This window comes from Nesoenas mayeri, assembly GCF_963082525.1.
Source record: "Nesoenas mayeri genome assembly, chromosome: 4".
Classification (NCBI taxonomy): Eukaryota; Metazoa; Chordata; class Aves; order Columbiformes; family Columbidae; genus Nesoenas; species Nesoenas mayeri.
This window is the reverse complement of record NC_137540.1, coordinates 14,555,297-14,579,390: the sequence shown is the minus strand read 5'-3', so window position 1 is coordinate 14,579,390 and position 24,094 is coordinate 14,555,297. Positions and strand designations below refer to the sequence as shown.

Below are 24,094 nucleotides of genomic sequence, written 5' to 3'. Positions count from 1 at the left end.
AGCTGCTGTTTAATGTGTCTAATGTTTGATGCTTACTGAATTTATTAAATGTAATTAAATATTCCTATGTGATTGTTCAAACACTAAAAGACTATTGAGTTAACAGTATTTTTTTCGATACTGGCTGAAGAGAATACAGAAGTTGTATTCTCCCTTGTATTTCTGCTGCAGGATTGCAAGGTGTTATGAGAAAGAACTTTGCTTTTATAAGCATTTATTTTATATGCTAATTTGTAATAAATAGTACCAGAAATACTGTGTTTTGGTGGTGAAAACAGACTGCAAAATGAAGTGCCCAGAGCTACAGCAATGGAAAGTTACTTCAGTTATGAGAAACTGGTGTTACTTTGAAAATGAGAAATGGAAGTCTTCAAAATGGTTACAACATGATTACAACCCAGTTTGTGTTGAATGTCTGGACAAAGTATGTATGTTTTGGGGGGTTTATTACCGTTGTTCTTTAAGCTAGCTAACTTCTAATTTATGAGTGAGAAGATGTTTGGGTACATGGAGGGATTATTGTAGTGGTAACTTATTTAAAGGGTTAAGGATAAAACTAGATTCAAGACTCTTCTTCAGTTAATACCTATGGAATACAGAATACCCATGGAAAGGAGGGGTAGCCTGTGCACGTTAATAGTATACATAACTATTAAAATAAGAAAGCAAGGTTTGAAATTCTTTGGTCATGAGAGTTGTTTTTATTTTCCAAGGTCTGCTGTGTTTTAAGCTATGTCTTGCTTGTTATGGATAATCATCTTCTCATTCTTACACAACATGTTCTTGTTATTCTAAGGTAGGGCTTCTGGGGTTTTTTCTTTCTTTCTTCTGGTTAACAATGTAGTGAAACAGCACTTAAGTCACACTGTTCCTTACAAACTAGCTGATTCTTCTTTCTAAGCATTTATGCCTTTCCAACCTCTGCTATCTACTGCTTAGGCTTTCTTCAACTGTTTGTACATTGAGCTTTCACATCCAACTAGATTATATTATGTCTGCAGTTAAGATAATCAGTGTGGCACATAATGCAAGTTTTTAACACCTTGCCAAGCTTGATGTGCTACTTGAAAAGTCAGTTGATTTAAAAGTAGTAAAACAAAATGTTTCTTTTCAAGAAAACTGTATTTGTGTATATGTACAAGTGTTTATACTTACAGTTGTATTCAAAAAAAGCCCTAGAGCCTGCACAAGAGCTGTACATACTACTTGGTTTATCGAAGACTTGTAATAGCCAAGTCATTTTACCATGTCATTCCACCTGTGAGTAGTAAGATCACACACAAGAAGATTTACTTGTTTTTAACTGTTCTTTCAGTTGACATCCAAAAAAAAAAAAATTGGGGGAATTATTTAAAGATTTTTTTTTTAATATGAAAATGCTACTCGCACATCTTTCTTGTTGTTCCTAGTGCCAAAAATCTTTATTCGCAAACTATGTCCTTAATTTGGACATGACAAAAATAATCAAAATTGTCTCTGTTGGAGACTAGATGAATAAGGACTAAGTCAAGGCTAATTCAGCTCTAAGTTGAGCCTGCAGATTTGAAAAAGCTGTATTGAAACACCTCTTTTCTCTAGGTTTTACACCTCCATTAACTGTGCCTATACTGCCTGTGCAAGCCAGTGTGTCAACTTCTGACACTCTCAAGCTCCATTCCCTTACTTGATACCGTTTTGGCTCCTACTGTTCCACTTAATTACTCAGACTTCCTTATAAGGTATGAAAGAGGCCTAAGTTGAGTTGGAGTTGTTAGCACACTTGAAGCAAAATGCTTAAAAAAGCACTACTGTTAATGCTACTTCAGTTTAAGTGTGATTGATGATGTGTAAGACAAGGTCAAAAGACCTCAAGTTAATAAAATTCCTACAAGGTAACAAATTGAGTCACTTACCACAGTTACATGTAGTTTGCTTTCCTCTCTACTGTGCTCCTAGTTTTAGGCAGCTGTAGCCCACAGATAAAATATTAAATACTGAAAACACCGTGATTTTTTTCCATCAAGGTAGAAGTAACTTTACGCAACAATTCTATACTGTTTCTCCTGAACTCTTCCTTTTATAAATTGAGCTTAAGACTTAGAGGAAAGGGTTCTTCATAAACCATCACTTGAACATGAAACAAATAAATAGATCTGGACAATTACCACTGCATTTATTTTTTTTTTTTTTTATAAAATGCTTGTGCAGGGAAGTTAAAAGCTGCTGCTACAAAAAAAATAAAAAAGTTATAAAACATATACATATTTACATATATTACTCATAAGATGTAAAAATAGAAGCTATTTACAATACAAACACTTTGACAGCACAGATGCATTTTCCTTGATTGTTGGCACTGAGTAAGCACTGGAGGAAGACAAAAATACAGCAAACTCAGATTATTTCAAAAAACTTCATGTTATCTAGTACTAAGGTGCTCAAAGTTTTGCTTGAGCAAGTTTCTCCATCATTTGGAGGAAAAACATGTTTTGTGAGACACTTAACAAGCATATTGCTACATGTAAACAGAGCAGCCCTTCCCTTCCTCATTTTTTACCAGCTTTTGAAAGAGTTTCTGCATAAGCTGAGTAACATGAGTCACTTTACTTGAAAGTCATTGAGTGAGTTTATTAAGCTCTTGTGTCCTGACACCTGCTTTGCTTTAATCAGTGGGGACCCGGTGGATTGGTAAACATCACAAGAATAGACGACAGACAGTGCAGCTTCTCCTTGATGTATTCTGGCAACTTATCATTTTCTCCATACCTAGAAAGGCAAATGAGCACACAAAATTCAGATGCTTAAAATAATTTATTTCCGGATAGTATAATAATTTTAAAACTTGTCTGTAAATAGGCAAACCACTAAATCAAATAGATGTTAAGTAGAACTAGACACATTATTAATTGGAGCTTGATAGCTTAATGCCAGGCCCCTCATTCCTATACATATTTAACCAAACAATGTGTTCCAGATTAGGAAAATATCAGAGCACTTGAGGTCTATGCATCAATATTGATATGCTATCTCTCTAATCCAGCATTATTAAAAAAAAAAAATGGTATGAAAGCCTTACTTTTTTCCCCCTCCCTCTTTTAAATACTATAAATGAACAGTGGCTGTACTCCGGAGAACAAAAAGTATATATGCATTCCCAGCTCTTTTTGTCTTTTTAATTCATTTGTTATCCAGAGTTCAATCAAAGCTACAGGTATTTCTCTGTGTTTATTTATTAGGCTAATCAACTGAGAAGTTACTGGAAAAGCTAAGTTTTATTATTTACAAAACAAAATGGATAGAAGCTATGAAGTTTACCTTATATATAACAGTCTTACACTTGACAGGAAACAATTATTTTTATAGCAGTAATAGCTCACCTAGTTGTCTGGCCATCTGGAGATGTGTAAGTGATAGAAGAAACACCTGCTTGGGCTACCAGTTGGGATCCATCATTAAACTGAACCCATACTGCTCCACTGGTCAGCTAATGAGAGAAGTTATGTTATGGTTTGAGCACAAAAATACAAGATTACATACCTAGAATATTTTCTAATAATTGAAGCTGATAGCGTTCCAGAATTGCTGAAGTGACTTTGGGATCTAGGTCAGTCTTTCAAAGATAAAGGTTGCAAGCATACTACTTTGGAAAAGTAGTCTCATGCAGTCTCAACAATCAGACTTCCTAAGGTTTCAGATACTCACCTTTAGTGATTTTTTTAAATGAGACTTAAAGTACCTTTGACTTAACCCTTCCTAGAGAAATTTTAAATAGGACCAAACATGAAATAGAAGGCCCATTTGTGAGAGCTCATAGCTATATACATTTTAAAGCTTTTATGTACAAAGCACACCTTTTCTGTTGGGACAGGAAGCTAACTTCATCTGGATTGCAGAGAACCACTTTTTAAATCTAAAGCTGATCCCACAGAAAAGCAGAGGAAAAATTTCACTGTAAGAAAACAGCTTTTCCTCTTGTACAGGCAGATAAATGTATAAGATCTGTACAGGACAAATTAATGTTAAAAACACTTCGTCATGACGCTCTTACATTAGTGAAAATACGCAAGCTTAACAGCTTCATTTTTTTACTAGAGTCAAATTTAAATGACAGAAAACATTCAGAGGCAATAAGAACCACAGGAAAATTGTGATAAGTGGAACCAAAATACTGAACTGTTATTTTGGTTTCTTCTATTCATATAATTCACCATGGTATTTATCAAAGATACTTACTTGGAAGGATCCTTCGACATACTGATTTTCAGATTCAAATTAGCAAAGCACAACTGAATGTATTCCTCACAAATCAAGTTAAAGGTAATGACTTAAAAATATAGATCTTGAATTTAATATGAAAAAGAACAGACTTTCCTCTGTTATTAGTATTCATTTCTCACCTGAGAAGCCCAACCAACATTTTTCACAAAGACAGACTTTATAAGTTGGGCTGAATTTGGGCTGCATTCTGTTTGATGAACAGAGGAGCACGTAGTTTCCGCAGCATTAGTCATAAATGTAGACTTCTCGTATGATACCACCTAAAACACAGAAATGCACAATATTAGCAGCCTTACTATTAATGCAACTGACTATGTACCACCTATAGTGGTCAGTTACCACCTTTTAAAAATCTTTTCACATATACAGAGAGATTTAGCCAGTATACTTCGTTTAACAGCATTATGTTATAAAAACCCCACCGGATTTTATGACTTTCTCAGTATTATGACAGTTTTTCTACTGCTTCCCAGTACTCACAAAGGAATTCCCTTCCCTGGGCAGACTTTTAATATTTTAAACCCCATTTTTCCTTATTTGACCATCAGAAAGCCCTGTCCATTTTCAGGAAAAACATTCAGCACATGTTAGATTATAAAACAGCCCCCTTTTAGATGACCACCTGGCCAATATTTTACAGAAATACGAACACCGCTATTAATTGGAAACTAGAATATTAAACTGTAATAGTTCTATAGCACATACAGATTCTGTTATAGCTATAAGGAGACAAAAAGTAGAAAGTGAAGAACAAAGAATAACAGAGGATCAAACACTGAAGGCCTTTAGGACAATGCTACCACTACTGTCTAGGAGGAAGTGTCTGCTTCTATTCAGATACCTCCTCCCATAGTCACAGAGATGACAGAGATGAGGTGGTGTACTTAGCAGTATTTAAGATTCAGGGTTCAGTGAAAAGATGCAAGTCGGGGGGTATCTGACATAGGAGAGCTTGATCAGGAAAGAGATCAGGATCCAGATAATTACCGGAACCTGAAAGGAGAAACAAGCTGCACCTCAGGATACACAGATCTAGTTCAGGTATAAAGAAACTGACAAAAACAGACAAGAGTAACACAGAAAGGCAACCAGCTATTGTGTTATTTTGCTTAGAAATAAGTACTTCAGAAGAGAAAGCAAACAGTGAAAGTCTTACAAAGACCAAAGTGTTTGCTATATGGTAAACAAAAGAACGAGATCGAACCCTGAACCCTCAAGTTAGAATTTGGTGACCCATAACCTTAAGTCAGTGTAGAAATCAATGCCAGTACTGAAGCCTGAAGGAATTCTTGTTGCCAGGTTCATTTCAGTCTAGCAAAAACTGGCACATTCTGCACTAAGGACACGTACTATGCAATGAAAGACCAGAGGTGCAGACCCACATAAATTCAACAAAGTTAAGATGACACAAACTCAGTATGCAAGACCTCGATATAATTCAGTCAGCTGGAGAAGTTGTACCAGGGTTGTGATGCAGCAATTGAATCTTGGTGGATCTCTAACACCTGGTTATTTCAGAACAGTAGCCTCAAGCACTAATGCTCTTTGTGACTATCACTCAATACACAGGCCTGAGGGCACATCAAAGCTCTCCAACACAAACTGAAGACTGTGTTGTGTAACATGAGTAAATGATTTTCAAACTATGTTCCCAGGATCCATTTCTGGGAAAGTTTTGGAGGATTTTAACTTTTCAGATGATCTTAAATCCAGGTACAAAAGTTAGTTGAAATGAAAGTTAACATTTCTAGTCAGTATGCTCATAAAGAGTTAATAAAAGCCTACATCCATACAAATGTAGTTCCATCAGTTGAAATAAAACAACAATATTTGAATTCCTACTGGAACGCAGTTTCCACTCTGTGTTGTTGTGTACTTACAGGAGGAATACAGTTTGGAGATTGGACTGGAGTAGAACTGGCAGCTACCATATTACTATCCAGTGCCATAACTTTTGAAGAGTTTGTGTTGTCCAGCGGTGGAGGTGCCAGAGCCTGTGGCGATTCAGTATTGCCAGGTTTTCTGGAAAAATAAGGAGAAAAAACGGAAAAAGATCTTTCCAAAAGGGACTAAAGAAAGAACAGAGAAAAAGCTGCTTTTCCTTCAGTTTACCATGGACTGTACAAAGCACTTGATGGCACTAGTCTTATGCAGATTTGTTTTTACACATGCTAATTGCTTACCTGGTTTAGTCTAAATCCACATGTGTATTTTGTCTTCGTATCAAAGGAGGCTTTGCAGGTCCAAAATAAGGTGTTCATACATGCTATCAAGTTTATCTTGCTAATGACAATGAGCTTCTGTTAAGCAACCCTGGCTTCTGCAAACATTTCTGCATAAGTCTGCTTAGTGGGAGTATTCTAATGCATAAGTATTCGAGTGAAATATTACCTTCCAACAATTATTGGAAAAAATGGAATGTTTTCATTCCTTTTTTCTTCTTCCAAAACAGCAGATTCCAGTGCAAGGCATATACGATGTCCCTGAAATGAGAGAGAGTTTTTAATAGGAGTTTTTAATAGAAGAAAAGTATAGAAGTTAATAGAGAACAGTATAACTATTTCATACAAGTTTAGTGTGGCAGGTGAGCCTATACAAGGAAATGCTTTTTCAGTAGCACTGAATACCAATAACTGCACTCATGTGCCATGGAGGCGATTCAAAAAGCTACATATTACATCATAACTTCTTAATCGCATCTCCTACCCTTTCTTCGGACTAGATAGTGACTAGAAGATCCCTGAATTCTATGAACAGAAAACAACAGAACAGAAGGAAGACCGAATAGGAAATTTGTACTATATTTTTACTGTCTCCTGAGTTCATAGACAAAAAATTACTCATGACTGCTAACTGGTCGACATGAAGCAAGAGAAGGAAAGCACAGCAGGCAGGTAAATTAAACACCTGTCAGATGGGTTTTGTTGGTTTTTTTCATTTGGGGTTGTGGTATATATGTGGTTTGGTTTGTTTGTTGGGGTGGGCATGTTTCGTTGTGTGTTTTGTGGGGTATTTTATTATTGTTACTTTTATTTTTTATTTTTGGTTTTCTTAACTTGTGTAAAGCAGCTTCATCTGTGCCATTTAATCCCTTCACCAGACAGGCAAACCTGCTTTACACATTAGTAAGAATTTCTTCTGACAGTCTTCATTGTGAGGAATTGTTACTGTTACCTCAACATCAATATTTGCTCTTTCAAAAGAGCCTTTATCATCCTTTTTATTAGTATAACGAAAAATATGAAAAGGAACATCAGAATCACATCTGTGAAAGAGAAACTGAAATTTCAGCAGGTTGCTTTGCACTGGAAAAGGTATATATAATACAGCTTACTTCATTTGCATGATCCATATACACTTGTATTTCCTTCTTCAAACCTGCTTCGCTTTCTTCTTTCAAAGTGAACGATTTCCCTGATTTTTCAATCACCCGAGTTATACCAGCTGTCTTGTGTATCTTTGCTCCTGTAAAAATGTCAAAATGTCTAGTCACATTTATATAAAACACCAGGATCTATGAAATACAGATTTCTGCCACTACATTCTACTCTGAAGTGTATCTCACAGACTTAAGGATTACTGCAAGAACAAAGCAACTCCTATATCAGCTCTATGTCTGGCAGAAATAGAAAGCCACTTAAATTGGGACTGTAATGGTAACTGAATGCCCTCTGTGGCCAAAGATCACTACTTAAATGGGTTGAATAATGCATTTCTTACATATTTTAAGAACTACCTTTCTAAACCTTAATCTGAGACAAAATAAACATTTCTAACAGTACTACAAAAAAGTTGGTTAAGTAGGTTCTATAAGAATTTGAATATGGTTTTTAAAAAGATGCCCATTCTTTCAACAGCAGTTCCACGCTGAATCACAGAGTTGTTAGTCAAGTCTTTTTTTTCTGCCATAAATTCTATTGGGTGTATCTATGCACGTAGCAGATAAAACTATTTGACAGTAGTCTACAGTAAGAGGACAACTGTCAGTGCAGTTTAGTTTTTGAAGGGCAAGAAGTCAGCCAATTCCCTCCTCCAATGAGCAGTCTTGGTAATACTATTACTCCACCTAACAATGGAAAGCTTGCAAGACTGACACTCCTCTCACTAAATAGATTAACTATCAAACACAAAGAAAAGCTCACAAATTAAAACAAAGTGTAGTTTAATAACACTTTTGTAACATGTACTCCCTCAGTAAATAACTAATGAATAAAACTGATCTGCAAGTGCTAGAATAAAGACAGAGTGGGGCAGAATAAAGACAGAGTGGGGCAGAATAAAGACAGAGTGGGGCAGAATAAAGACAGAGTGGGGCAGAATAAAGACAGAGTGGGGCAGAATAAAGACAGAGTGGGGCAGAATAAAGACAGAGTGGGGCAGAATAAAGACAGAGTGGGGCAGAATAAAGACAGAGTGGGGCAGAATAAAGACAGAGTGGGGCAGAATAAAGACCTGAAGCGTTCATTGTTTAGTGTGCGGCAGTATTTTAGTGCAGCTTTAATAACATGATACAATTACTCGCATAATCACACAAATGAATACATACCATCATAAAAACAAATTTCAACATCTGCAGTGGGTGAATTTTCCATCAACATACACTTGGCATATCTTGTGTAGAACGTAACTTTGGGGGTTTTTGTTCTTACCAACTGCACAAACTTGGCTGCATACTGGTATTTTTTCCAGTACTTCTCTAAAAAAAATAAGTAAAAAAAATTCAATAACTTTGATCAAGAGGTCATCAGATTAAATACCGCACGCCACCTTGGAGAGAAGTAAGTTAAAATACATGCTTGATAGCTGAAGGTTGCAAGTAATATATTTAAGTGCTTTAAAGAAATATGTTAAAAGAAGCTGACTTGTCTTTCCACCAACTTTTATAAAAGTGCACATCTTCAATAGGTTCAATTAAAATAATTAAGAACCTCAACAACATAGTAAAGGAAAGTGCTGCATATACCATTTAACTAGATATCACAGTCTCGCTGGCTTCCTAGCATTATGTAAAACCTGTCTTTATTCTCTAGTATATCAGTCTGCTTGTCTCCTAAGAACTTACAGTTACCTTGTACCTCGTCTTCAGCTGTCTACATTAAATACTGTGTCAATGTTTACAAATACGTATTTTTTGCCTTCTCCCTCAAGTTATGAGTATTAAGGAGCACAAAGTAAAGCTGCGGTTTTAAAAATGACTTGATAATGTTTCTTCCATTCATATTCAAACATATGGATGAGAAGAATATGAAAGCTCTAATTTTAGCACACTACACTGAAAAGGGATGACTCCTTATAATAATTAAAACTTGTGGATTTACACTTTCATGTGAAGTTTCAAAATCCAGTTTCCAGTTAAACTGTAGCTTGAATCTTTTTCTCAAATGAGTTTTGTCTTCACAATTACCCAAAAAGTAGTGGCTAAAAGCTAAAAAGTCTCGAACAAGATTCACTTAAAAAATCACATTAATAGTCATAATTTTAAATTGAACTTCAGATTACCTGGCAAGTTGTCAAAGTTATACATACAGATGTCTTCAGGAGGAGCAGGAGGTCTGTCATCAAGAAGGAAACCTCTTCCTTCATTTGGATGATAAACTGCAATCTACAAAACGGAGGTGGGGGGAAAAAAAGCATCTAAGGTTGCAACTTACTACAGCACTCCCTACATTTAACACGTATGGAAATAAGTCACAGCTTAACTGTTTACCATAATTTACCATGAACGCTCTATTCCTAAGTAGTTATTTAACAGCACTAGTTTTTCAACAATTCCTCACCTATTCCAATAGCCAAGTCCAATTTTGCTCCGAAATAACTGCTTTCTACCTCTATTTGTGTAGCTGTACTATAGGGAGGGGGAAGGAGTCTATACTTGTGCATATGCAAATATTGCAAACAACCAAATAATCAATGAAAATTTTAAAAACCCCACTTTGAAAGAACAAAATACACTTAAGGCCGCTATACAACAATAAAGAAACTGAAAACATACCACATTTCCATCAGAAGATATTCTGAGAACTTCTTTCACAAGCTCTTGTGAATGGTGTTCTTTTAGAAACTCCATACACACTTCTCCAGTATCTAGAATGCTCACCTAAAATATATTAAATACAGGTTAGACAAAAAGACCTTTGTTTACTGGCAAAATAAGATAGCAGTTTTTTCACAAATGCTTAAAAAAGAAGTTTTCTTCTTTCTCACATGTGCTGCAAACTTATAAAGTGCTTCTTGCGGTAACTTTTGCTATTAGTGCCATGAAAACAAAACACTTCAACATAACCTAAGGCTGTAAGCCTGGTCAGCAAGGGTGTGGCTTCCTAACTGACAAATCAAATGAAGACAGGTCAGCTCTATTATAATATTTTCTTTTTCAAAAATCAGACTAGGGGATGGGAGAAAACATGACAGGATGAGCAAGACTAAGAAATAGAACAAAAGGGTGATACCAAGAACAAAACAACCAAAAAACTTGTATTATCAGTAAGGATTAATGGAATTTGTTTTGCTTTCCCACCGCAAGACAGGGAAAAAGCAGCATTATAGAGACAATATTCAAGTTTTTACATGAGAGTAAGACTATTTTCATTTCTAATCCAGTTATTTATCTAATCTGTAAAAGCGTTTCACATGTTTGACACAGTTAAAATCCTAATGTTGAAAGCTTAAATGCAACTTGTACAGCTAAGCAATACAGATGTTTAGAACTGCAGGAAGTATATATGCATTTACCATTTTTTAGGTCTACCTACAGTTTCTTCACTTGTAAACTAAAAAGCAATACCATGTCACTATGTGCAGGAAGTGACCACGAGGTTGCAGTATTCCATATACAGAAACTAAGGTACATCTTTAATATAACTTTAAATCAAATTATTATAGATTAAGTTTTATAAAAACAAATGGTTCTGGTTTACCAAGTGACTTTTAAGAGATATTCATACTACATTTAATACTTTAATTGTTTCCATTTTAAGAACTGATACATACCACCGCATTCTTTGTTTTTTGCCTAAGCGGTTTTAGCCTTTGAGCGTTGAGAGGCGATACTGTACTTCGCAGTGTAGGTTTCTGTTGTGCTGGTGGTTCTTTGCCCCATGTTTGGTTTTGTTCTGAAGGTGACCAAAGGCCACATGTTGAAGAAGATGGTTGAATTTTCTCAGATTTGCAGAGAACTCCAGGGACATATTTCTTGGGGTTTCTCTGGTTTAAAGAATGTGGACAGTCACCAGATGTATCATGATTTCTTGTATCTTTTAAGGTGTTCCACGCATTTCTTGATGCATCTTGCTGCACATCCAGATGATACCGAAAATCTCCATGTGCATTACTGTTGCCAGTTAGGTCTGCAGGTGGTCTCAGCTGAACTGAAAGCATCATAAAGGTACATCATAGATTAAAAGATTGTTCAAACAAATACTAAGACAAGAAATAGTTGAAAAACAGTTTACTTGACATTCAGATAGCCACCAGTACCTATTATAGGTTCACTGAAGTTTCAGTTTAGCTAACTAGTGTTTTAACATCAACCAGAAGTTTTAGTACTCGAAGTGTCAAACACAGACTCCAAAACCCTTGTTTGATTTCCAGTCACTTGTTAAAAGATGAAAACAAATCCTTATTTTTATATTAAAACTTCCTATAACTGCTTCCCTAGTTCTGATATTTAAGCCCTTGATCAACTTTCACCTCACCCGGACAAGTAATACACTCCTCCTGCCATGTTGTAGAACAGTTGAGAAGGGACCAAAAATTAAATAGGATTATTCAGACCATATGTCATATGATTCCAATTCCCTGTAGACAGGAAGGAGTCCAGTAATATCAAAATCAAAAAGGCCAGAAGGGATTTGTGATTTAGTTTTATGATTGAATTACATTATTCGTAAATGATGTAATATGATGCACAACAAAGAACACCTCCTTCCATTCTGTGTCTTTTGTCCTTTCCTCCACCCCTCCTTCTGCAGCCTTATTATCTTTCCCATTCACTGAGGTCTCATTTTCTCTTAAGGTGTATTTGCACAACTAAATTAACAGTTAGTTAATGAGTTTTTGAGTCAGCTGCCAATCTTCTCTCATATATTTATACTTACACGTTTCAGGTCACAACTGAATAACTAATGCCAGGTTCTAGAATTGTTTTCCTCCCTTTTAAAAAAAAAAAATACTAAAAGAAGATAATTATCTCATTTTAAGTATTCAGTTTCTTCACTCTTATGAAGGCAGGTATATACAGCTCATTATACCAACCCAACAACTCAAGAGTAACACTAACTGCAAAACCTTCTGAAATTAACTCCTGCCTCAGGAAACAAAAAATGTTACAGCTTAGTCCAAAAAGAGAACAAAATGTTTTCAATGGGATATTTCTTGCATAAAAATGATTCTACAAGTTATTGATGCTGGAAATCATTCTGCCTCTTTCAGTATCCATGTCAATTTTTTGCAGCAACAAGTCAGTTTAGGGTCTACCATGCTTTTCATTCAGAAAGAGAGTCTGTCTGCAGTAGCCTGTTAACATCCAATTGGTGTTATTTAGGATGCCAGCACTATATTCTGGTATCACAGTTACTTGGCCATCCAGATACCCCTTCTGTCACAAGTTTAAATAAATAAAATATAGAACACACAGAAACAGTTAAAAGCCACTACTCCAACTTGAGTGCAAAAATATCCACAGTTGATTAGTAACACACCATTTGTTTGCATGCTTCCAAGCCACTGCTGCATTGTTTCAGCCTGGGACTTCTGCTCAAACAAACCAACCTGAGGCTTCACTGGGCAAAGATAATTTGAGCTGCAAAACAGAAGTTACACATTCAATCAAGATGACATCAAAGACACTTGCACAACAAAAGTTATAGCGTTGCAGCTGCAGACACCATAATACTTTTAGAACATTTAAGAAATTCAGGTGGCATTTGCAGCTTGAGACAGCATAGAACATGCTGCTACTTTCATGGGGAACGTTCACTGGGTGAAGCACAAAAAAAATAAAACACTGTTTCCAAATGGAATTAAAAGTTATTAGTAATTTTTAGTACAAATTTAAGCCTGTTCACACTCACTAGTAGACTCTTGAAACTAACATATAGGAACAAAAAGCCATTGATAATGCTGCTGGCAGTGGCTGTTCTTACATCTAGTTCTTAATTCACAGAGAAGACACAGAGACAACACCTGTGACCTCAGTGGATCTCATTCAGCATAACAAATATGCAGCTGAAATATTTAGGCAATCTTATCACCTAAAATAATTTGAGCTTATATAAAATATAATAAATCCCCAAAACTAGGTTTCACCAGCTTCTTTGACAATGATACACATGTAGTCACAGGTGAACTCAAGCTGTTATATAATCCCCATATTCAGGACTAAAGAATACGTACAACAGTTACTGCAGAATGACCGCTCTGTTGTAAATTCACACTGAGCTCCTGCGAGGTTATCCATCGCTGGAGCCTGCACCTGTCTGTACTTGCTTTTTATGATGATAACTACTACTTTGGCATTGGCAAGGATTCAGTTATAACAAAAAAGGAACAAAAACCAAAAACACCACAGAATATAAGCATCTAATTTAGGTCTTAGAACCTTGCATTGAAGATTGCTGTGCAGGTTAACTATAACTGTAAGAGGCTCTCCTATAATCAAGCATTTTAAAAAATTACTTTAAGAGATAGAGAGTGACTTACTACAGCTTAGTTACAGGAAAAGGCATGCATTCAACATACAAGGCAGCTCTAAATTTTATCTTAACAAAAACTGATTCTTACTGTGGTTGATCTTTTACAGGTGGAGATATTTGCCCTTCAAATGAACCAGAGCTACTTGAAGTCTTCTCCTTAAATATTTCTCCTATATCAGTATAGCTGTTTGCAGGAGAAAAGCATTCTGTGTTTTCCCTTGTTCCTACTCTAGGCTTAGAAAGCAGTTCCATAGAGTGACATCTCTCAACAATATTCGATATGCCTTGAGCCTGACTATGGGATGTGCCAGACCTATCTGAAGAGTGGGCTCTTCGGAGGTAGCGTGAATGTGGTCTCTCTTCAGCAAGTTGCACGGTTCTTCCTCTGCCAATTTCTTTTCCTTGAATTCCCCACTGATGAAAAGAACCACTTTCATCTACAGATGAAGTATTACTGGAACTTTTGGTTTTAGGAAAAAAAGTTATTTTATTTGGGAGTGGTTGTCCAACTAACAGCTTCTTCTTTTCTTTCAAACAACCACTGGTACTGATGCTGGAAGACCCCGTGAAGGTTGTCGAGATGGTAGCATTTCCGCTGTCCATAGAATCTTCTGAAGTTCCCAAATCTTTGCTCCGTGTAGAGCTGCATCTGGACATAAAAGGATGATCTAACACTGATGAAAGACTCAAACGATCTGCTGGATTTTTGCGAAGTAACCTATGTATAAGGTCTTGCGCCTCTCTTGATAAAAAGGTTGGCATTTCATAATCTGCTAACACGACTTTATTCAACGTATTCTTGACCGTGTCAGTGTCAAAAGGTGGCTTCCCAATAAGAAGAGTGTAAAACATACAGCCCAAAGACCACACATCAGATTCAAGTCCATGTGGACTCCTTGTGGCTATCTCTGGAGAAATGTAATTTGGAGTTCCACACATGGTGTAATGTTTCTCATGAGGCATTTTCAGCTGAGTTGCTAGTCCAAAATCTGCAATCTTGACATTCATATCACTGGTGAGTAAGATATTAGAAAGGGTGAGGTCCCGGTGCAGTATTCCATGAGAATGAAGATACAGCATACCCGTGATAATTTGATGCAAGAAGTGTCGGGCTGTCAAAACACAAAACCAGACTTTTTAGTCATATAATTGAAATCATAGCTGTCAAAATAACAGGTTTTTGAAGTCTCTTATGGGTCTTTGCTTTTTATTTTTTTTTAAATAATGAGGATGTTATAAGGATGTTTAAGTATCATACTACTGAGACTGAAACCAACTTTCTGCTTTAAGCCAGGGGTGTCAAACTCATTTTCACCAGGGCCACATCAGGAGTAGTAACTACTCCTACATTCAGACAGTCCTGAAATTACATTTGGCCCTTTGAAGGCAACCACGAGGCTGATGTGGCACCCAGTGGAAATGAGTTTGACACCCCTGCTTTAGGGAATACGGTGTGACTTTTCTAAGATAGTTGATAAAAAATGTAACACAGTAATCAGATTTGTTTCTTTACTACCAAAACAATGTAAACAGGATATTTTCAACTGGCCTAAAATTTTTTAAATAAGGTTCTTAAGAATTTTAAAAGTTAAGTTGCCCTACACTTTCACAAACAGCAAATACACAAAATCAACCAGCTTCACCACTATATGCAGACTATAGAATACGGGAAACAATTTGGATTATATTTGTTTTATCATTAGCAAACTGGGAAGGCTAGTAGTATTTCAATTTCTCAAATTTCTAAATTCATGATACTGGGATAGTCTATTACATTAGATATTCAGGGAATATTCAAGAGTTCTAGCTTATAGCAGGAATGACAAAGCCTCATCCAGCCTAAAAAAAGTACCATTTATTACGATGTTGCAATTACAGAAATTTTAAGAATTATTATTTCTAGAGCAAACATTTTACAGTGTTCCTTTTTCTTTTAGCAGATGGCAAAGACTGATGAGTAACAAACATTAGTAGAAACCACTCCTCAAAGGAAGAGACTTCTTTATCCAGGTCAGTGATTTATCAGCTTTTAGAACTAAGGTACCATCAGACAAACTATTTTTGCTGGAGCAGAGCTGAATTAAAGAGATGATGCCTGTAAAGCAGTACCCCTTCAGTCTAGTCCTGTGACCTGGGCTCCAAAAAAATCCATGTATATAGTGGTTTCACAGCTGGAAGAACTGTGCAAGAGATGACCAGCATGGTAATTCTGGAAGCAGTAGAGGCAATAACCACTGAATCCAGATCAGCTGAAACCAGAACAGCTTGTTTGGCTGTGCCCTCAAACATCGTACACGGCAGCTTGCTCTGCTGTCTTTTAATTGCACTGTTCTGGATAGGCTTTCAATGTTCTAACTGAAATCCCCTCACCCTCAACTGTAAGAAAAAGAAACTAATAAATTCAGAAGTGACTTTTTTTTTCCAAAATTATTTTCTCAAAATACTATTCAAAAGAGTAATATAGCAAAGTTTATGTTTTAGAATTACTCTTACAATGAACTTTCAAGGAAAGATAGGTTTTTCAGTGTTTTCCATAAGAAATGGAGCAAAAAACATAGCAGAACTTCTCCTCAGTTGCCAGTTCTTCAAAAATGCTTGCTGGATTGTCAAATTGGACATTTCCTTGCTAAATCAGCCCCTAAGTAACACAGTTACCTGCATCATTTTCATTTCTACACACAGCTTGGTACAGAGTAAATATGTCCAACGGTACCACATAAGGCCAACTGTAACCTGGAAGATTTTCTAACTGGTGACATGTAATACAGGAGCACTGAGGTGAAGAGGTACAACACAAAGAAGGCAAATCTGTGAATGAAGTTGCCAGTTTTCCTCTGCGAAACTTCTCAGTCTTGACCTATACTTCAACATAACTTTATGTACAAAGGTAAGCCTTTACCTTCTAGATACCTCTGCCTTCTAAGAACACTGTCTGTTTTTTTCTTTAAACCCTAAACAGCACAAATTGTTGTAAAATGGCATGAACAGAAACAAAAGTATACAGGAATTCAAGTGAATGTGTGTAACAGAGGGAGGTTCTCCTCCCCCTCTACTCTGCCCTGGTGAGGCTGCATCTGGAGTACTATGTCCAGTTCTGGGCTCCCCGGTTTAAGAAGGACAGGGAATTACTGGAGGGAGTCCAGTGGCGGCTATGAAGAGGATTAGGGGTCTGGAAGCATCTTTCTCATGAAGAAAGACAGAGAGCTGGGTCTGTTCAGCTTGGAGAAGAGAAGGCTGAGAGGGGATCTCATCATTGTTTATAAATATCTCAAGGGTAGATGTCAGGAGGATGGGACCAGACCCTTCAGTGGTGCCCAGTGATAGGATGAGGGGCAACGGGCACAGACTAAAGCACAGGAGGTTTTATTCGAATATGAGGAGGAACATCTTTACTTTGAGGGTACCAGAGCACTGGAACAGGCTGCACAGAAAAGTTGTGGAATCTCCTTCTCTGGAGACATTCAAGACCCACCTGGACACATTGCTGTGTGATCTGCTCTGGTGGACCTGGCTTAGTGGGTGGGTTGGACTGGATGATCTCCAGAGGTCCCTTCCAACCCCAACTATTCTGATAGTAATTAATTTCTAGTTTATCCCTTATAAGAAGATTTTAAGCTACATAGGTTCAGAGTAATAGCAGTTTTAAATATCCTTTCACTAGAATTAGATATGTATTGAATAATCCAAAACATTAATGCAGAGAGCTACCCAGAAAAAAAAAATCTCACCTTCTTCTTCTGAAAAGGGTTTCTTTCTGTTCTTTATGTATCTGCTCATTTCACCATTGTGACACATCTCAAGTATCAAGTACACATAGTTGCTATCCTCAAAATAGTTATAGAGCTAGAACATAAAACAAGCGAAAAAAATTAAAATACATTTTGTAGACTACACAGCAAGTCACATATACAGTTCTCTCTACTAAAACACTATTCTTACCTCAATTATAGACGGATGCTTTAGCTGACAATGTATTTTCACCTCATTTTGAACCCTCTGCACCATCCCAACTTTGTGCATGGCTTTTTTGTCTATCTGAAAATAGATCACAGAATATTTTCAAAGCACTGCAACACTGATTACACAGGTTAGTTTCAAGTGAACTAGAAGCCTTAGATTTTTCAATGCATGTTCGCCTGAAAACTCCTAAACATAAACAACCTTTCATATAGTTTAGCCTACTATATGCTTTGAATGAACAAGTATTTTAGATACCTTCTTAAGTAAACAGAGGAAAACACAACGGTTTGAAAGTAGACAAGTGTTAACATTTTCAATACTTAGACTAATTACAAAGTTTTCTGAAATACACAGAGAAACCTAATTCTGTTTTTACTAGGCAGATATGTTAAATATGGCTAATATTAAAAAGCTGGCTAAATAAAAGTATTCTAGATTGTAAGTACATCTTGCAAAACACCTGTGAGGTGTGAGTTTCCTTCAGAGTTTGTCCTGGCAGTGAGGGAAATTTTTCAAGGCACATTTTCCAGGACCTCTCCAGCCACATGGAATCTGTAGTGCTTCTGGTCACAAATTCCTGAATTAGAATTATAGGGCTGATTGTCCACCCTATAGTGACAACTTGAGCTTAAGTTTTTTAAACAGCAATGTAAGCATTTCTATTAATTATCAACACAGTCTTTTTGGTTGTACTGGATGATTCAGGATCAAATCCCAACCTAAATATCTGTTACATATGATCAATAAATCCAGGCATAAATGCCCAATGTCAAAACCACAACCTGTTGCAACTTGCCCTTGTTCAGTCTCTTGGAAGACACAGACTTCCTTGGCTGGCTGCCTTACCATTTTGATAGCCACTTCCAGACCGGTTTTCAGGGATACTGCTCTGTAGACTCCTGCGAAGGAGCCCTTCCCCAGGAGGTTCCCCACCTTGAAATCCTGCAATACAAACAAATAACCACTGTCAGCTCCAGCTCAAGCTTTAGAGCCTCCCTTCCTATGCAGAGCACCCCTCAAGAGATGGGTGCCCCACAACCCCGATGCCAGAGCAAACCGTCAGGGGTGCCCAGGGGGTACCTGGACAGCGGTCTCCGGGGCACCGCGCCGGTCCGCGGCAGAGCCGCGCAGCACCCCCTGCGGCATCGTCCTCCCCGCACGGCGGCCAGCTCCTACTGGCACTGGCGCTGCCCGGGTCGCCAAGCGCGGCCGCCTTCCCGCCGCCGCTCCCGCGGACGAGGACACCCGCCCCTGGCTCCCGCTGCTATGGCAGCGGCTGGGGAGCGACCGCCGCCCGCCCCGCAAACACACAGCGCCCGGGGCTTTGCACAGCCCGGCTCCGCGGCAGCTCCCGCGGCCTCGCACGGACCAGCAGCCACTCGCACGGGAGCGCGGGGACACAGGGGGACACAGGGGGACACAGGGGGACACAGGGGGACACAGGGGGCCGCGGGGCGGAGCGCTCCGCGCAAGGTGCGCACTGGCGGAGCCGCCGGTCTGCCGCCCGGGTGGGGAAACGCGGCTTCACCGCTCGGCCCGGGGGCAGGTGGCGGGGGAGGCTGCCGGGCCGACATTTACAACCGAGCCCCTACGCTCCCTCCGCAAGCGACCCCGCCGGGGAGGAGCAGGGGGCGCGGCGGGGCGGACCCGCCCAGCCACAGCCCGCCGGGCGGCGATCGGGGGCAGCCCCGGTACGGGGAGGGGGTGGAGGTGCGGGCGGGCCTGGGAGGAGCACGCCAGCCGACTCCCACAAACAAGCCGCCCGGGAGAGGAACGAATTCTCCCCCGGCCTCTCCTCGCTCCCCGCCCCCAGCAAACAGCGGGGCGACCCCGGCCGGGCCTACGTGTAGCAGTAAGGGGCTGGGCTCCGCACCTCTATTTTCTCGCCGATGCAGGTCGCCATGGCGCCGGCCGCTCTCCCCGGGTCCCGCTATGGGCTCTCCTCAGGATCTCGGCCGCGGGTCCCCATCACGGCGCCCTCCGCCGCCCGCCCCGGCCCAGGCCTGCTCGTTCCTGGGCCTGGCGGCCGCTCCCCTCCCCCGCCGCCTCCATTTTGAAAAATCGCGCCGTTACACCTCCCGCCCCGCCCCCGGGTCGAGGCTGCGTCTGACGCAATCGCGTCACGCAGCGGCGCCCACGAGGCCGCAGCCGGGCGGCAGGTAGTGCGCATGCGCGGGGCGTCGCGTGCGTCCCGGCAGCCGTTATGGCGCGTGCGCCCTGGGGGTTGTGGCGCTGGCAGGCGGGGGTGTTTCACCGGCCGTTGTGTCACCTCGGCGTGGGAGCGACAAACAGCCGCGACTGGCAGCCCTGCGCCGCTCCAGGGATCTCTCCACAGAGGAGGGACGGCCTCCTCGCTGGCTGTGGCCTGCGGCGCCGGGCTCCTTGGTATAGGTGTGCGGCTTGGTGGAAGCCCCCAGGCTTGGAACATCGGCCCAGCCGGGCGGGCAGCGCCTGGTTGATTCTTGAGTGAACGTGAGCTCTCCTAATAAAAGGAACAGTGCTTAACCTCACATGGGTATCTCCCCCACACTCAACGGAGGCGTTTTGCTATTGGTTATTAATTTTAAATAGAAGGGATACATTTTGGAATGAACATGCAAAGTTTAAGGGCTTCCCTTCAGCCTACTGCCTTACGTATTACGCACAAAGTACAGTTCTTCCAGCTTACTTTCTCTGGAGATACAGTATGTTTGTCTCAGGTGTGTGGGCTATAGATAGCAAAGGGCTTAGGTGCAAGACTGCCAGTGTGGCTTGGGCTGGGTGCTCAACCTTCTTCTATAAGAAACCCATGGGCAGCAGCAGCTGCCTCCACCTGTCCCCTGAGGAACCTGTGGCTGTGCAGGACACGTACCCCGAGTATATTGCTATATTTTCTCTCCAAATAGCTGAAAAAGCTGAGGCCAGTGAGGTTTTACCAGCTGTCACCTGTCATGATGGCACTGTGTGTAGTAGACTATTGGAGCATTAGCTGAGCAACTGCACAGCCTGGATTGATTTCATTTTTCTGCCTGAGGAACCTGTTGGAGGGTCCTCTGTTTTGGGGGCTGTAGTGTTGAACAATGTACAGTACTGGGATAGTAGCATAGCTTCCACGTAAACACTGTGAGCTGGTAACCAATTTTATCACCACATGCACTGTGGAGTGCTGAGCTCAAAGTGGTGATTCTTTGTGTCTCCTTGGATTCTTTCTATGCTGTTTCATGTGAAATATAGAAGATTTTGAATGCAAACTTAAATGTGAATATTAATTAGGACAAAGAGGAAGTGAGTGTCATGAGGATGGAGCCAGGCTCTTCTCTGTGACAGCTGATTATAAGACATGGGGCAATGGGTATAAACTGGAACACAGGAGGTTGCATCTAGATTTGAGAAGAAACTTCTTCATGGTGAGGGTGACAGAACACAGGAACAGGCTGCCCAGGGAGGTTGTGGAGTCTCCTTCTCTGGAGACATTCAAAACCCACCTGGATACCTTCCTGTGCAACCTCGTCTAGGTGTTCCTGCTCCGGCAGGGGGATTGGACTAGAAGATCTTTCAAGGTCCCTTCCAATCCCTAATATTCTGTGATTTTGTGAAGTATTTTTTGAATTTAAACACTACTAAAGTGCTGTAATTGAAAGTGCTTTTAATTAAAGAAATAATGCTTCTGGGAATGGATTATGGTTTGTCATGTTCATCATCAGGTTGTATTTCTCTTATAAAATTTGGGCATGGTATTTTGACTTGCATATATTAAGGGGCATGGGACATAATATAAATTGTTCTTTCTTAGCAGACATACTAGTTTCTTACTAATGGAAATGATGGTTACTGGAACAGAAGGGGGTGCTGTCAACACACCAGGCAAATAAGGGGCTCTGGACAGCCGTGTAAATTTTTCAAGAAGAGAACTCCTTTTTGCTCTTAACAAGAGTTAACGGAGTGTTCTTTTCTCACATTCTAGGAGTGGAAAAAGGGTACTTGGTGCTGTAATGATCTTGCACAGTGAAACATTTAGCCGTTAAAACTTTCTGAGACATTTTTTTCTATTAAGGGACCAGGTCAACTTTATCCTGCTTGTATTGATCTTCATTGTCATTAATAAGTGACAGCTTCCCTTAAAGCAGCAGGTTTTGTCAGCTTTTTGTGATGTCCTTTAAGAGCCATATCCCTTTCCTTTAATTGTCTGTAGTACCATCCCTCCAAAGACCTTATTGTTTTTCTGGCCTTTGCTTTTATGACAAAAATGGGAGCAAGAGGGGAACTGGGACAGCAGCAGCTCTCTCTTGGATGGGCTGATGGTGGAGTGGAATTCCACCCTTAGGTAGAAAATAGTGAGGCAAAGCTAAGTGAGGGAAGAGCATTCTATATTACTTCCTTTTTTTCCTTGTAGAGTTGGCTAGTAAGTCTGCTCTTTCCGCATGTGGCCTCAAAACTATAGAGTGACCTTTTTGTATTGAGTTTTGTGTAGAATATATGACCAAATAAAATCCTCTAGCTATGTAGAGAGACATATTCCCACCTTGCCTGTGTCCTTCAGCTCCTTCATGTAGCTTTTGTTTGTTATGTCAAAGTACCAATTAGTCCTGGTCAACAGCACTTCAGTCTAATGTGAAACACAACATTGTTGTAAAACAATTGTTTTTATGGGCTAGCTGCCTTCACATGATGCCAGGTATCATTGGTGAATGTTCTTTCTATAGTTAAGGTGAATTTAAAGTGTGAGGGAACATCTTCAAGGGCTGTTACCTGAGCAGCTGGTTTACATTCTCATGTGCTTTTCTAGCTACTCTATGAAAACTGAAATTCATCTTTGGGCAAGTATGCTCTCAAACAATATTTAGACTCAACCGGTATAGCAGGTCCCTTCCACAGAATAGGTTTTCCACAATTTTGGAGAAGATACTTGCTTTCCCATGTATTATTTCTCAGCTGGTAGTTCAGTTGTTTATTTATTGCTTGATGGTCAGATGCAGTATTGTTAGAGCTGGTTGAAGCAGGTATGAATATTTGTTTCTAGCCTCTGTCTCTTCTGTTGTGTGGCAGGACTGTTCATGTGGCTACACAATGAACCAGATCAGGGGATTGTTTTTGTAGATTAGTCTGCCCTCTGAGTCACTCCACCTCATTAACAACTTGCAAGCTACTTCTCTACCAGGGAGTGCTCCCAAGGAGTTACTCTGGCCATGGCAGGCTAGCATCCTGGGTGCAAGGGGACATACCAATATAAATATAAACTTAAATAGTTCCCCCACTGCCTGACATCTTTCATTGTTGGAATAAAATATGGAGGTGGCTTGTAATCAAGCTGCATTTTCTACATCAGAGAAGTGTGCAAGTTGCATGCAGTCATCCCTTCCTCAAAGGTTGTAAAATAGATCCCTGTTAATTATGCATGTATATGTGTCAACTGTTAAGAATCTTTACATGTGAAACAGAAGCTGTGTGACTGACTAAATAGATATGGTTTGTGGAGTTGTCCAACATTAATAGTCATGACTGGTTGGAATAGTTAGAATGGAAGTGAATAGTTAGCACAGAAGATTAGCGAAAACAAGACTTTCATTTTCAAAGCTAAATTTTTAACCTGAATGAGCGATGAGAAAAGTTGTGTGAGTAAATTCATGTGTCGGAAGTATGGCTGATACATACTGATGTTGGGAGCAAACTACATAGCTAACAGCATACAATATATGCTGCATGACTATATAAAAGACAAAATTTGTACGTAAAGGTTAGCTGCTGCAGTTGGAAAGTGTACATGCTTTAGGGCACAAGCACTGTTTTTTCTGAAATTCTGTTGCACAGTGTGTAGCATATTTGGGGCTGCGTGGTAGTTAGGAGGTTATAAATAGGAAGTCTTCTGAAGATGATCATGTTTCTTTCCTAAAACTGGGAGGTAGGTGTCATTATTTAGTTTGACTTCTTTCTCTTCCGTGTCACATGGACTCCATTGAAAGGGGAGCCAGAGAGTCTTGGGACTCTAAGCAACTGTGTAACTGCTCTGCCATTAATTGTGAAGCCAGCAACATGCCAGTGAACTAATACTTTCCCTGTCTAATTAAACAACAAAACAAAACTTGAGTCACTATTCTGTTGCTGGGTTGAATTTATGACTACAAGGGTCAGCATCTGCTGTAAGCAGAGCTTGCAAGACTAACTAGCGATGTAATAAGCCCCTTCCTAACTCTTTTTATTAGAGAGTG

At 39.6% G+C, this 24,094-nt stretch overlaps 1 protein-coding gene across 1 annotated transcript; it reads right to left on the bottom strand.

The window, feature by feature from the left end:
* Window positions 1-2,645: 2,645 nt before the first annotated feature.
* On the bottom strand, window positions 2,646-19,812 carry PLK4 (polo like kinase 4; the record flags this gene model as incomplete). The annotated part of the gene is made up of 16 exons (XM_080344209.1): window positions 2,646-2,745; window positions 3,357-3,463; window positions 4,377-4,517; window positions 6,138-6,279; window positions 6,649-6,740; window positions 7,592-7,722; window positions 8,804-8,953; window positions 9,757-9,859; window positions 10,250-10,354; window positions 11,248-11,624; window positions 12,957-13,057; window positions 14,038-15,061; window positions 17,678-17,792; window positions 17,889-17,984; window positions 18,756-18,851; window positions 19,783-19,812. The coding sequence occupies 16 exons, from the start codon at window positions 19,810-19,812 to the stop codon at window positions 2,646-2,648; spliced, it is 2,910 nt and encodes a 969-aa protein (XP_080200335.1).
* Window positions 19,813-24,094: the final 4,282 nt, after the last annotated feature.